General features: G+C 66.7%; 2 protein-coding genes across 2 annotated transcripts; both read left to right on the top strand.

Moving 5' to 3' along the window:
• The first annotated feature begins 282 nt into the window (after positions 1–282).
• SRXN1 (sulfiredoxin 1) lies at positions 283–1,691 on the top strand. Its single transcript, XM_071759770.1, has 2 exons — positions 283–581; positions 731–1,691. The coding sequence occupies exons 1-2, from the start codon at positions 321–323 to the stop codon at positions 932–934; spliced, it is 465 nt and encodes a 154-aa protein (XP_071615871.1). The 5' UTR covers positions 283–320; the 3' UTR covers positions 935–1,691.
• A 4,543-nt stretch (positions 1,692–6,234) lies between these two features.
• On the top strand, positions 6,235–8,662 carry TCF15 (transcription factor 15). Its single transcript, XM_071759769.1, has 2 exons — positions 6,235–6,829; positions 8,264–8,662. Exons 1-2 carry the CDS (start codon positions 6,353–6,355, stop codon positions 8,336–8,338), a joined length of 552 nt encoding a protein of 183 aa, XP_071615870.1. The 5' UTR covers positions 6,235–6,352; the 3' UTR covers positions 8,339–8,662.
• Positions 8,663–13,307: the final 4,645 nt, after the last annotated feature.

Below are 13,307 nucleotides of genomic sequence, written 5' to 3'. Positions count from 1 at the left end.
AAGTGGTCCTGGCACATCCGGGAAGGGGGGGGCACATCCCATCTCCGGGCTGAGATGCCACAGACTGATCCTTAGTGCCCTGGCAGGGGCAGGCGGGATCAAAGACTCCCAGGGTGGGAGGCAGGACAGGGACCCCCGACACGCCGGGCAGCCTCCAGCTGGGTGTCAAGCCGGCCGAGGAGTGAAGGGCAGCCCTGAGCAGAGCCTGGCCGGGGCGGAGAGGAACGGGCAGCAGGCCAGGCAGCGCTGGCAGCCGTCCCAGGAACCCGTCCTGCCCCTTCACTGTGACTCTGCAAAACCACGGGGCGGGAGCGGTGACGATGGCGATGGCCGCGCCGGTAGGAAGCAGAGGGGCTCGTCTGGGTGCTGTGCTGCTCGGGGCGGAGCGGCGGGCCCGGCCGGGTGAGCAGGAAGAAGGAGGAGGCCGGTTACCGGCAGCAGCCATGGCCGAGGCCCCGGAGAGGAGCATCCACACGCAGCACATCTCTGCCGTGCACAACGTGCCCATGAGGGTTCTCATCCGGCCCATTCCCTCCGTGCTGGAGCCGGGAAAGGTGCAGAGCCTGGTGGAGACCCTGCAGGTGAGCACAGCCCCGCTCCAGCCCCGCGGTGCTACCCGTGTGCCCGGCCTGACACCCCCGGGGGCACCGCTGGAGGAAGCTGGGGCAGGTCGGGGGGTACCAGGGGGTGCATTGCTCTCTGGGGTCTCTCTCTCTCTCTCTCTTTCCAGGAGGATCCCGAGCGGGTCCCTCCCATCGACGTGCTCTGGATCAAGGGCAGCCAGGGAGGGGATTACTTCTATTCCTTCGGGGGCTGCCACCGCTTCGCCGCCCACCAGGCGCTCAACCGAGAGACCATCCCCGCCAAGATCATCCCCTCCACCCTCAGCGACCTCCGCACCTACCTGGGCTCCTCCACTCCCCACCTCCGCTAGCTCCGCAGCCGTCCCGTCCCGGTGGGTCCCCACAGGGCTCCCGTGGGCTGAGCTGGGCCTGATCTGGGGGTCCCGTGAGCCTCCGGTGGGGATGGGGCCGGGGTCCCCCGGCCTGGGAGGGTCCTTGTGGGGATGGGGTCTCCCTGCGACCCTCCAGCCGCGATGGGGTCGGGGTGTCGCTGGTGCCGGTACGGCGGGACCGGCAGGTGGCGACATTGTGCCGCGCGGGAACGGGACCGGACCGGGCGGGGTGGACCGAGACGGGATGAATCGGGATCAGACGAACCGGGAAGGACCGGGACACAGGTCAGCCGGAATGGGGCGGGACGAACCAGGACAGGATGAACCGGGACGGGATGAACTAGGACGGGACAGGTTGAACCAGGGCACGGCTCAACGAGGAATGGCTGAACCGGGACAAGCCGAACCGGGCCACTCTGGAACTGGGCCAGGTCACAGCCCACCCAGAAGACAGATGAGCCCGGAAGTGATACGGGCAAACCGGGACAAAGCCGGAACACAGCTGCACCGGGAGGGGGCACAGCAGAACCGGGCACAGCCCAGGCCTCCTCCAGACACTGCAGCCTCACCTGTGCATAGACCAGGAGAATCCTGGGCTGTGTCTGCCCCTAAACCTCCTGTCTCCCTAAACCCTGGAGCCATCCTGCAGTCTCCCCCTCCTTGGAGAACATCTCCAAAATGGGGTGGTGGGAAAACCAACTGCTGCACCTGGAATAAAGGTGATGAAACCCCCACATCTCTGGGACCTGGTGCTGGGGGGATGCTGGGGTCAGGAGCAGGCACGGCACAGTGAGGAGGCCTGGCACTTGCAAGAGGTGTCTGGGAGCAGAGGGGAAGGGGATGGATGCTCTGGGTCAAGGTATGGAGGTTCTGCAAAAGGACAGATGCTTTCCTGTGTGATGGAGGCTCTGCGAGGGGTTGGGTGCTGTGTTTGGGATGGGTGCTGTGCTGGGGATGGGAGTTCCACCACCCCACACTGCCATGCAGCTGAAGTCAGGGTCAGCTCTGCAGTCCCTCCATGCTGTCCCTTCTACAAACAACACATTTTTGCCCCATGTGCAGGCTGGAAAGACCTCCCTGAGCATCCCCCGAGGCATCTCAGCATCCTTCTGAGCTGGGAACCTCGGTCCAGGGAGGGAAAAGGCCACTGAGTCACCCCACCAGGCTGTGAGTCAGCAGGATGGGGACAGGAACCGTGGTTGGACACTTCTGTCCTTGCTTTACCCCCTCAGCCACACTCCTCCTCAGAGGGATCCTGTCCTCCTGGGGCAGAAATGGGCTGGGGAGAGGGATCAGGAGGAGGGCGTGGATATTTGGGCACCAGCTCTGGGGGGCATCCTGGCAGGACTGGCTGGGGCATGCAGGAGGAAGGGCAGAGTGGGCTGGGGGCTGCTGGGTCGGAGTCTCCCTCCTGCCCCTTCCCTCGCAGAGCCGCATGTGCCACATCAAAGCAGCTCTGTGCCGGGAGGAAACCCTGCAAGTGCTCATGGAGCAGGAGCAGCCCTGGCCCGAGGCTCCCTGATGGGCCATAAATTTCTCCGAAGAATTGTGGCGTGCTAAAAAGTTTCCTCTTGGTAAAGAGCCGGGGGGGGGTTGGAAAGGCGGGAAAGGGAGGAGGTGACAGCTCCTGTGACAGCATGGGACATCACCAGGGTGTCCTCAAAGGGGTGCTCCACGGTGGGGACTGGGATTTTCCTGGGCAACACGCAGGGGCTCTACTCAACCCTCTCTCCCAGGTCTGTGCCCCCAAGGTCTGGGACCCCCCAAGGGGGGATGAACTGAGGCTTCCTGGACCCCACAACCCCCTTTCCCTGCAGCCTGTGCTGCCGGTGCCACAACCGGGGTGGGTCTCACCGAGCCGGTGATCTCTGCATCGTCTCCGTCTGCCTGTCTGTCCCTCCCTCCACCTGTCCCCTTTCCCTCTGCCTGACCCGTGGGGTCTCCGGTGTCGCCGGCTGACAGCCGATCCCCCCTGCCTCCAATCCATTCGTTCCAGGGCAGGAACAAAGGCTCTTTGTGGGCTCCCCCCAGCCCCGGGCTGCGTAGGGGGGGTCCCGGCTCCGGAACTGGGACAGACTTCCCCGTGCGACAGGCGTGTAATGCCTTCCAGACCTGGGGTACAGCCTGGAGGGTGGGGGCCCGGGAGTCCCGAAATCGGGGAGCTGCAGGCAGTGGGGACAGCCCCAGATATCCCCCTATGCCAGGGGGGTGGTGAGGGGCTGTGGGTGAGCAGAGCTGGGCAGGACCTTTGGGGGACTCAATGGGGTGGGATGGGATGGGATGGGATGGGATGGGATGGGATGGAGGGGATTGGGATGGAGGGGATAAAAATGGGATATGATGGGCTGGGATCTGATGGGATGAGGTGGGAGGGGATGTGTTGGGTCAGTCCAGCACTGCTCTGCCGGGGCTCAGCAGGGTCAGCCCCTACGTCCTGGCAGCCACATGTGTGCTGGTGTTGCTGGGGGTCTGGAATCCATTTGCCTCGCCAGCACTGGTGTTTTCCCAGCAGGGCAGGAGCTGCCCCATGGGGCTGGGGGCAGCCCTGGCCTCCCGGCCCATCTGCTCCCTGTTTATTTTCTTACACTTAAGTATCACCTCACAGATAAACACTCCCTGGAGAGGGGGCAGGGGGCATTTCCCCACCAGTGGAGGCAGGACCCAGACTTCAGGGTGCCCTCAGGAACCCCAAGTATGGCGATGCCTGGCAGGTTGGGCTGGGATCACAGCTGTGTCCCCTCCATGCCACATGTCCTGTGCAGGGTCCCGTGCCCACCGCATCCGCCCAACCCATCTCCTGGTGCTCTGTGCCTCCCCAGCAAGCCCCCCAGCCCGGTGACCGGTTTGTTTATCCGGATCCTCTGAAGGAGCAGGGATGCCAAACACAGCCCTGTCCTGGCACCCGCTCAACTCAGCCACGCGGCCCCGAGGTTTGGGATGTCGCAGCCCCCGGTCTCTCCTCGTGCCTCCCGGCTGAGTCACCCCCGGCGTTGTGCCGGGGGGGTCCGGGCATGGGGACACACGTCCTGTCCCACGCGTCCTCCAGCGGCAGCATCCGCAGGCAGGGAGCTGGCAGCACTCGCTGCTTCCCGTGGCTGCTGTCGGTCTCCCGGCCGGGACTGACGGCTCCCTCTGTCTGTCCGTCTGTCCTGACGTGTGCGGGGGGGCTGGCAGGGGGTGGTCACACGCGTGTGCCAGCCCAGGGAGCAGGAGGTGGTGGCAGTCGGGGTGTGTGTGGCACCGTGCACACACAGACCTGCAGCGTGCACCAGCTCACACGTGCTGACACACGTGTGCGGCTGCATACACGCGTGCACTCGCACCCCTATCACACGTATCCCTGCACACGCGTGCACACGTATGCACTGCCCCCTGCCCCATCTCCAAAGCCTGCTGCTCCTTCCCTGCCCGTGTCCCCACGTGTGCAGCAGCACAGGCCACCGGCACCCTACGCGTGACCGTGCCCCCCCAGGAGCACCCGGGGCAGCTCATCTGCACCCCACAGGGGCCTGGGCTGTCCCCCCCCGGCCCATCCCCTCCCTGTCAGCTGGTGACCATGTGTGGGGCAGCCGCAGCTGAGTACACAGCCCCTGCCATCCGTCTTGCCTCCTGTCAGGGCCGGGGGCTGCTGTGGCCCCCCAGCCACAGCCCGGTGGGATGCTGAGGCAAGAGCAGGGGCTCCTCTCTCCACTCAGGCACCTGCCCGCTCCCTGCCTGCTGTGCCAAACAAAGGTTTGTCCATCCCCAGCTCTGCCCTGGCACCTCTGTGGGGGTAGAAACAGCCTCCAGCCTGTGCTGGGCAGGGCCAGGAGAGGGTCGAGGTCCCTCGATGTGCAGCGAGGGGTGTCAGGGGTCAGATCCAGCAAGGGGACAGACAGGTCCCCAGGGAAGTGCAGACACCCGGCGCAGCCCCGCACACCCCCAGCAGGACCCCCGACCCCCGCCGCGGCCCTTTCCACCCCCGCTGTGTGATTTACAGGCTCGGCACAGGCAGACAAATGGTGAAGGAAAACAGGGCAGGGTTGGCCCAGCTGCGAGGAGCTGCCTGTGCCTGCGGGGGTCACAGGGGCCGTTTGCTCTCAGCCCTCGGGCAGTGAACCCCTCCACAGCCCCGGCAGTGCCCAGCCATGGCACACACCAGGAGACCCCGGGGGAACACCCACAGACCCCGAATTCTCCATGAGCTTCAGCCCCAGAGCCACGGGGATTTGGCTGTGGGGTGTAGCAGGACATGATGCCACCCGATCCCATGGCCCTGGCCACAGTGTCCCACTGCCCCTGTCCCTGCAAGCCCTTGAGCTGGGCTTTTTTGCACCAATAACGAGATTTCCCCCAGCAACCCCCTCTGGCTGTGGGACCGGCGGTCTGATGGGGACTGTAGCTGGCATGGGCTGGCACTATGATCACCATCAGGCCCTGGGGACATGTCCCGGCCATCAGCTGGGAGACCGGTCCTGCCCGAAGAGCACCCCCTAGCCCTCACCGCACTTCCCACTGCTGCCAGGCCCCCTTTGCCCTCTCAGGAAAAGGCTCCGGGTTTCCACTGCCGGCGCACACCTTCCCCCCGGGTGGGAGGAAACGCTCCTGCCTGCCTGGCAGCGCTGCCGGTCACACTGTCCCTGGCCTTGACAGTGTCCCCTGTCCCCTCCCGCGGTGGCAGGCGGGGTGCCAGGCTCTGGGGAGAGAGGGGTGAGGGATACAGAGCATCCCCGGGAAGCTGTCTGGGCTCGCTGCTCCCTGCCCGACCCGGGAGTCCTCCTGGGCACGGGGAGCAGTGTGTCCCCCACCCGGACACCAGCATCCCATCCCATAAACACCCTGGGGACAAGACCGGTGCCACACGCTCCCGGGTCCCTGCCCCATCTTGGCTCCTTCATCCCGTGCTCGCCCGGGGCTGGCAGGGGACAGCCAGGCAGGGGCTGGGGACACCCTGCCCAGAGACTGGACATCTCGTGCGGCATCATGGGCGCCGAGGATCCAGGACTGTGCCACGCGGAGGTGCCACAGGGCACAGACGGTTCTGGCACCGGCCGTGGCACCGTCGGGGTCCGGTACCACCGTGGGTAAGACCGGAGCTGGCTCGCTCCCGGTGCAAGGTGCCCGCAGCCAGCCCTGCGTGCCGGAGCAGGGCCAGGCCGGTGGCCGGAGCCAGCGCTGGGGCGAGGACGCTGGCCGGAGGCTTGGGGGGCCGGCTGGGGGTGGGCTCCGGCGCCAGCCCCTCCCCGGCCGTATAAATCCCGATTCCCCCCCGCAGCCTGTCGTCCCAGCCCCGCTCGGCCGCCGGAGCGGAGCAGCAGCGGGAAGGCGTCCCGGAGCCGTGCCGGCGGGGGAAGGCTCCCCGCAGCCCCGGGGGGTCCCCCCAGCAGGGCCGGGGGTGCGGGAGGGGGGGGTCCTGCCATGGCCTTCACCATGCTGCGCCCTGTGGCCGCCCGCGTGCTGTATCCCGACCTCAGCATCCTCTCGGAGGACGAGGAGAACCGGAGCGAGAGCGACACGTCGGATCAGTCCTTCGGGTGCTGCGAGGGGGGCGAGGGTCGCCGCAAGCTGCCGCGGAAGCCCGGGCCGATGGTGATGGTGAAGCAGCGGCAAGCGGCCAACGCCAGGGAGCGGGACCGGACCCAGAGCGTCAACACGGCCTTCACCGCCCTGCGGACCCTCATCCCCACCGAGCCGGTGGATCGGAAGCTCTCCAAGATCGAGACTCTCCGCCTGGCCTCCAGCTACATCTCCCACCTGGCCAACGTGCTGCTGCTGGGCGAGGGCTGCGAGGACGGGCAGCCCTGCTTCAGTGCCATCTACGGTGCCAAGGGCGACCTGGACAGCAAGCAGCCCCGCAGCATCTGCACCTTCTGCCTCAGCAACCAGCGGAAAGGGGTGAGCGAGGCGGTGGGATGGGGGCAGGAGGGTCAGCAGCTCCCCACGGGGCGGAGGACGACCACGTCCCCGCGGGGCAGAAGGATCAGCAGGTCCCCACGGGACGTGGGACAGCAGCCCCTACCCGGGCTGAGCAGGGCAAGAGGGTCAGGGTGTCCCCACGGGATGGGGACAGAAGCCCCTAGCCGGGGCAGGAGGGTCGGCACATCCCCACGAGAGCCGCGGGCTCTGATTCCAGCACACCCCCCCCCCCGTGTTTTTGGCTGCTCCCGGCCAAATCCTGCTCGTAGCCGCACGCCCACAGCTCCCGCTGGCGTCAGAGGGCCGGGCTGCTCCCCCACGTCCGTCCGGGCCGGGAGGTCTCGGGGGGTTAAGCAGTCACCCCGGTGCCGGGGGCACTTGGCCGCCTCTGGGGTGTGTGGGGGCGCGGATTCGGAGCTCTCCGGCTGACCCTGTCCCTGCAGCCATCCCTGTCCCCAGCCCTGTCCCTGAGCCTCCGGCCCCCATTATGTCCGTGACATGACGGGGACGGGAGGGGGGAGGCAGAGCTCACACCCCACATGCGAGGTCCGGGCAGGGGTCCCCGTCCCGTGGCCCCACGCAGGGGGTGAAGCACCTTTCCCGTGCTGACCCCGTCCCTTGGGTGCTGGGTGCCCCTGCCCCGGGATGGGCTGCGCAGGGTGCAAGGTGGGGGGCTGGCCATGGACACCCCCAGGCAGGGCTGTGGGCAGCCCCCCTCAGCTCACCCCCGAACCGTGGGGCACGCTCCGGCCCTTTGGGCTTTTTCAGTTTCTGCTGATTTTTTAATCGCTCCTCCTGCTCCCGCCCCTCACCCCTCCCTAGCCGGACTCTGCAGCCCCCCCGGCCCTCCCCAGCTCTGGGACTGGGCTGGAAATGGACTGCACTGGGCTGGAAATGGGATGTACTGGGCTGAACTGGGCGGGGCTGGGAGCAAGTGGGCAGGGCTGAACTGGAGATGGGCTGGGCAGGGATGGGCCGAACTGGGCCGGAGATGGGCTGGAAACGGTCTTCACTGGTCTGCTCTGAGTTATACTGGGCTGAAGTTGTGCTGGTGTGCTGGGAGGTGGGGCTGAGCCTCCTCTTCAGGGCTGGGGGTCTGTCTGGAGGCTGGGGGTCTGTCCCGGGGTGGCACCCGCCCTGCCCACAGGTCTGGTGTCACCGAGGAGCCACGGGAGCCGTGTCCTTGCAGGGTGACAGGGCCACAGGTGCCACCCACCCAAGCCACCTACCCGAGCACAGCTCTGTCCGTCTGTCCGTGCATCCCGGGCAGCGCTGAGCCGCCCCGGGACCGCGGCACCGGCTGCTTCGGGTCAGCTCCTCCCTGCAGAACCAGCGCGGGTGGGTGGTGGGCAGGAGTGGGACCCCGGCGGGCAGGACACCCCCTTGCAGCTCTCCCCCTTCCTCTCTCCTCAGGGCGGCCGGAGGGACCTCGGGGGCAACTGCCTGAAGGTGCGAGGGGTGACCCCGCTGCGGGTGTCTCGGAGATGAGCCGGGGTCCGGCAGCACCCACCTGAGACAGCGGCAGAGCCGGGGGAGCCCCAGAGACCGGACCGGAGCGGGGAGGGGGGCGGCGGGCTGGCACCGCACCCACACCGGCCCCGGCAGCGGGGTGGGGGGGACGCTCCCGGGGCCGAGGCCACCGGCACGGGGCAGGGCCGGGGAGGGGGGTCCCCGCGCCCCGGGGCTGGACGGGAAGGGGCCCGTGTGCGGCCGGCGTCGAGGCGCTCCGGGGGGGGCCACGGTGTGGTAGCCCCGCGGGACCCGGTTGTGACCGTGCGGCCGCTTGGAAAATAAACCTTATATTTTCTGATGGGCCGGGTGGCCTCTGCGGGGCAAGGGGGGGCACGTGGGGTCCCCTCTCCTCTTGGCTGTCACCCCTCTCCTCTTGGCTGTCAGTCTGTGCTGCTGGACTGTCCCAGCTCTCCACACAGAGTGAGACCCCAGCACATGCTGTCCCCGTGTCCCCAGGGCCAGGCGACAGCTCCGGCCCTACGAGGGCTACAAGACCCTGGCCACGGGATGGCACTGGGGACCCACAGGCAGCTGGGTGGGGACTGGGGACAGTGTCACTGCTTTTGTGACTTCTGCGCCATCGTGGCTGCCACGACTGCCGCCATCACCGTGGCTGCCAACAGCACCAGGGCTCTTGTGGCTGCCACCGCCAGCACGATTGTCCTGGCTGCCACCACCGTGACCATCCCCACTGCTGTGACTGCCACCGGCACCCCGTGCACGGAGAAGCTGCCGGCAGCAGCACCTGCAAGGGGTCAGGCAGGGACACGGGGGGTTCCCAGGCCAGACCCCCCCTCCTGGGACCCATCCGGGGGGGCCGGGCCACGCGGTGGGGAACGCCAAGCCTGGGAAAGGTGCCGTGCCGGGGCCAGCGGTCCCAGGGGCCACCACGTCCCGCCGAGCAGAGGCAGCTGGGGCTGGGGCAGCCGGGTGACCCCCCGAGGGCCGCGGGACCAGATCCTCCCCATCCCCCCGGAGCATCGGGGAGGGGGCGAACGCCCCGGGGGGTCCAGCACCGAGGAGGGGGTGAAGGCAAGAGCCCACCGGCACCTTTGGTCCCCCGGCTCGACCGAGGTGATCCTGTCCCGGGCTCCCTCCCCCCGGGTTTGATTTATGGAGCTGCCAGCGCGGCGCAGCTGCGAGCGCAGGGCCCCGGCGGGGAGCGGGCTGGGGGGAGAGGTTTGTTCTCAGCGTGGCTAATGTGTCCCAGACCCCCAGAAACAGCCGTGAGATTCTCCAAACAGCCCGGGACACAGAATCCCTGTCCCTGGGTTTATCGGGGGGCGTGGGGAGGGGAGGCTTTGCCCTGCAAACAGCCCGACCCGCACGTGGTGGAAGGGGACTGTCCCCTTGAAGAGGCGGCTCTGGAGCTCCCAGGGAGACGGAGAGGGCGGTGGTCCCGGTGCTGGGGGCATGGTGGGTCCCCAGGTGTCTCAGCTGCGGGGTTTTGGCTCCCCAGCATGTCCCAGGGATGAGCAGGAGGGTCCCATTATGTCCCAGTGACAGGGATGAGGGCCCTGCCAAACTCCAGCGTAACAGCCATGGTTCCCAGCGTGTCCCAGTGCAGGGGCTGTGCATCCCAGCAAGTCCCAGTGCCAAGCTTTCAGCACATCCCAGTGTCAGTAACTAGGGTCCCAGTAAGCCCCAGCGTAACAGCCGTGGGTCCCAGTTAAGTCCCAGTGCACTGCCATGGGTTCCAGTGTGTCCCAGTGCTGTGGCCACGGGCCCTGGCATGTGCCAGTGACAATCCCACAGGTCCCAGCACATTCCAGCCCCTCCCAGCACCGCCAGTGGGAAACGGTGACTCAGAGGGGCCAGAGGCTACCGGACTGGTGGGAGCTGGGTGCCCCTTGGCCGGGAGAATCCAGGGCCATTGCACCCCATGGTCCCCATGCCCACGGTGGCCATTGGCCACTGCAGTCCATGGCACATGGATGCTGCCGGGGACCCGCGCTGAGCCCGGCTCTGGAGCTCCCCTCCCATCCTCTCCCCTTCCTGCGCTCGGACACCCTTGGAAAGGCTCTTGGCTGCTTTCTCTGAGACAGGAAGGTGTCCCCGAGTCTCAGGAAGGAAAAACACTCAGTGCTGAACCCACCAAGACCGTCTCCGAGGGGCCGGGGCTGGAGAGGCTCCAGGCCTGACATCACCTGGGAACTGGAACCAGAACCGCAGCTGCACTCCGTGCCTGGTATTTTTTTCTTTAACTTGTGTTTTTAAACTTTCTTTTTATAGAAATTTCCCCCCCCCCCAAGCTCTTCCCCCCCCCAGCTCCTTTCCCTTCTCCATTCCCCTCCCAAATATTTCAGCCTCTCTGCAGTTTAACCTTGCTGGGCCAGCCAGGCTGGAATGCAGCAGGGGGGGCTGCTGGAAGCCACCGAAGTGCTGGGACAGCAGAGGGGTCTGGAGCTGCCAGAGTGGTGGGCAGGGGGCCGGGGTAGGGGTGTGTGCAGTTCATCCTCCTCTGTCCCCCGGGCAGGGGTCTCCTCCTATTCTGGGACTCCCTGGTGATTGGGGACCAGGACCCCACAGTCCCTGACACCTCTGGGCACCAACCAGGGTGGGGAAAGGGACCCAGAGCCACGCAAGGACCAGGAGGGTCCTGATGGCACGGGGGGGATGGAGCTGCCACGTGGAGGGGTCTGGCAGAGCCTGTGGTGGGTGGGCAGTGCTGGGACCCATGTCCCTCGGGATGGGGCAGTGGGGTCATGATGTGCAGGAGCTGGAGCTGGCTGTGGGACAGGGCTGTGGGACACACCAGCCCTGAGATCCAGCCCTCCTCACGTGGCCTTTGGGAACACCTTTGGGTGCTCCCTGGGCTCAGGACAGACCCCAGTGTGCTGCCCAGCACCAGAACCGAGCTCAGCTGCTCAGTGCCCAGCATCACAGACAGCCCTGGGACTGTCCAACCTGGGGACAAACAGCTGGGAAGTGACCCTCCAGGTCCAGATGGGAGAGAGGGGGACAGGATGACATGGGGAGAGGGCAGAAGGATTGGGGAGGGATGGGCAGTCCCAGCTGGGATGGCACGGACCATGGACATGGTGTGATGGGCACACTGGGATGGAGCAGGACGGGATCGGTGTCACAGTCCCTGGGATGTTCCTCCCTTCTGCTGGTGACAGACACCACTTAGCCCTAACCCCACCAGCACCCTGACGGGGTCCCTGGGCAAGGAGCAGGGCGAAGGGTCTGCTGGAGACCCCCAGGACACCTGCCAGCTCCTCACCCACCCCCCAGGGTGTCCCTGAGCCCCACGCCAGCCCCCGGGGCCACCACCCCGCCGTGTCCTCCCTGTGCTCCAGACCCCTCGGAGCTGCTCGCCCCCCAGGTCCCCGTGCTGGCCACTGTCCCCGGGGACACGGGCCTGGCCAGCAGGGACAGGGTGTGAAGGTGTGGCGGGGGTGAACACCAGGTTAATCTCCTGCTGGAGCTTCCCTCTGCAAACAATAAGACAATGCCCGGCCGGGGGCCGCCTGCGTAACCAGCGGTGTGGAGGGGAAGTTGTAATATTTGGATTTAGCACTCAGTAAATTAAGGAAGAAAAAAAAAAAAAATAAAGGCAAAAGTGATTTGCCCCAAGTAAAAAAAGTAAATTACCCCCCCCTCCCCCCAGAAAAGAAAAAAAACAGAAAACAAAAACAAAGGCTGGGGGTAAGCAGAGAGGGGCTGGCCCTGTGCCCTGCCCCACAGCCAGCAGCCCGGGGGACTCAGCCCCGTGGCCCCCTCAGCACGGCTGGGAGAGAATGTCCCCAAGGGCTGGGCAGGGGACAGGCATGTCCCCACCACGGGGACGTGTGACCTGGAGGGTCAAGGCCGGGGGCACTTGGCAGGGCCACGGGCAGTGCCGGTAGCAAACACGGCATCTCCTGTGGCACTGGCAAAGGGATCTGGGCCAGGAGTTTATTTTAATCCAGACCTGCTCACGGGAAGCAAAACCCCATTCCTGCAGCTGGGGGGTCAAGGAGGAGAGGGCCTTGGGGGGACAGTGCTGGGGGGGTGACAAGCAGAGGGGACTTTCCCTGGGGTGCATCCCCTGCACGGGGACATGCGAGAGGGTCTGGGGGGCACTGCAGATCCCAGGAGCCATTTGGGATCAGGACCCCACTCACCACCAACCCTGTTCCCCCTGGGGCAGACCCCTGCCAGCCCCGACCCCACTGGGGTGCGTGGGGAGCACTGAGGATGGTTTTGGGGTGTCGGGCTGGACCCCCCCCCTCACCGCATGGTCAGAGCTGGGGTTTGGGACGAACCCATCCCCCCACGTGCCCCGGGCAGGGGTCTCCCCCTGTTTGGGGACCACAGGGTCGGGGGGGTCCATCGGGAAGGTGGCAGCGGGTCTGGGGGCGTTGGGGGGGAGGCGAGGGGTGGGCAGCAGCACGGGAAGGCCCCGGGCACGCAGCCGTGTGCCGGGAGCCCGTTCCCCCCCCCCCCCCCCCCCCCGGTGGGGCCGTTACCAGCGGCCAAAACTCAAGAGTGGTCCCAGGGGGAACCTCCAGCCCTTCCCCTCCACCTACCCCACCGCTCTGCCGCTCCGGCCCACGTCAATGCTGCTGTGAAGGTGTCGGAACAATCGCCTGACAAAGAGTTATTTTTAGGGGCCGGGGCTCGGAGCGAGGATGCGGCGGGGCCGCTGACAATGGGGGGAAGGGGGCCGGGCTTCCCCCGCCAGCACTCGGCAGCAGAAGGATCTGTAAGATTTCCTCGATGACCCAGGCCCGTACAATACAAGGAAAGCGCGAGAGGGAGATACCCCCGCCAAGAGGAGCTGCTCCTTTACCTAATGGGCCTGACCCGGGGTGAGGGGCTGTGAGATTCGGGCCAGCAGCACCTCCCGAGGGGGGCAGAGGCTCCCACACCCGCAGCCTGGCCCTGCTCAGCTGTCCCTGATCCTGGTGGGCAGCCCCGGGCCGGCTCCTGCTGCTGAGGCGAGGGGGGCTCTGAGGAA

Source organism: Heliangelus exortis, chromosome 16 (genome assembly GCF_036169615.1).
Source record: "Heliangelus exortis chromosome 16, bHelExo1.hap1, whole genome shotgun sequence".
Taxonomy (NCBI): domain Eukaryota; kingdom Metazoa; phylum Chordata; class Aves; order Apodiformes; family Trochilidae; genus Heliangelus; species Heliangelus exortis.
Note: the sequence above shows the minus strand (reverse complement) of the source record. Positions and strands in the feature narration are given on the sequence as shown.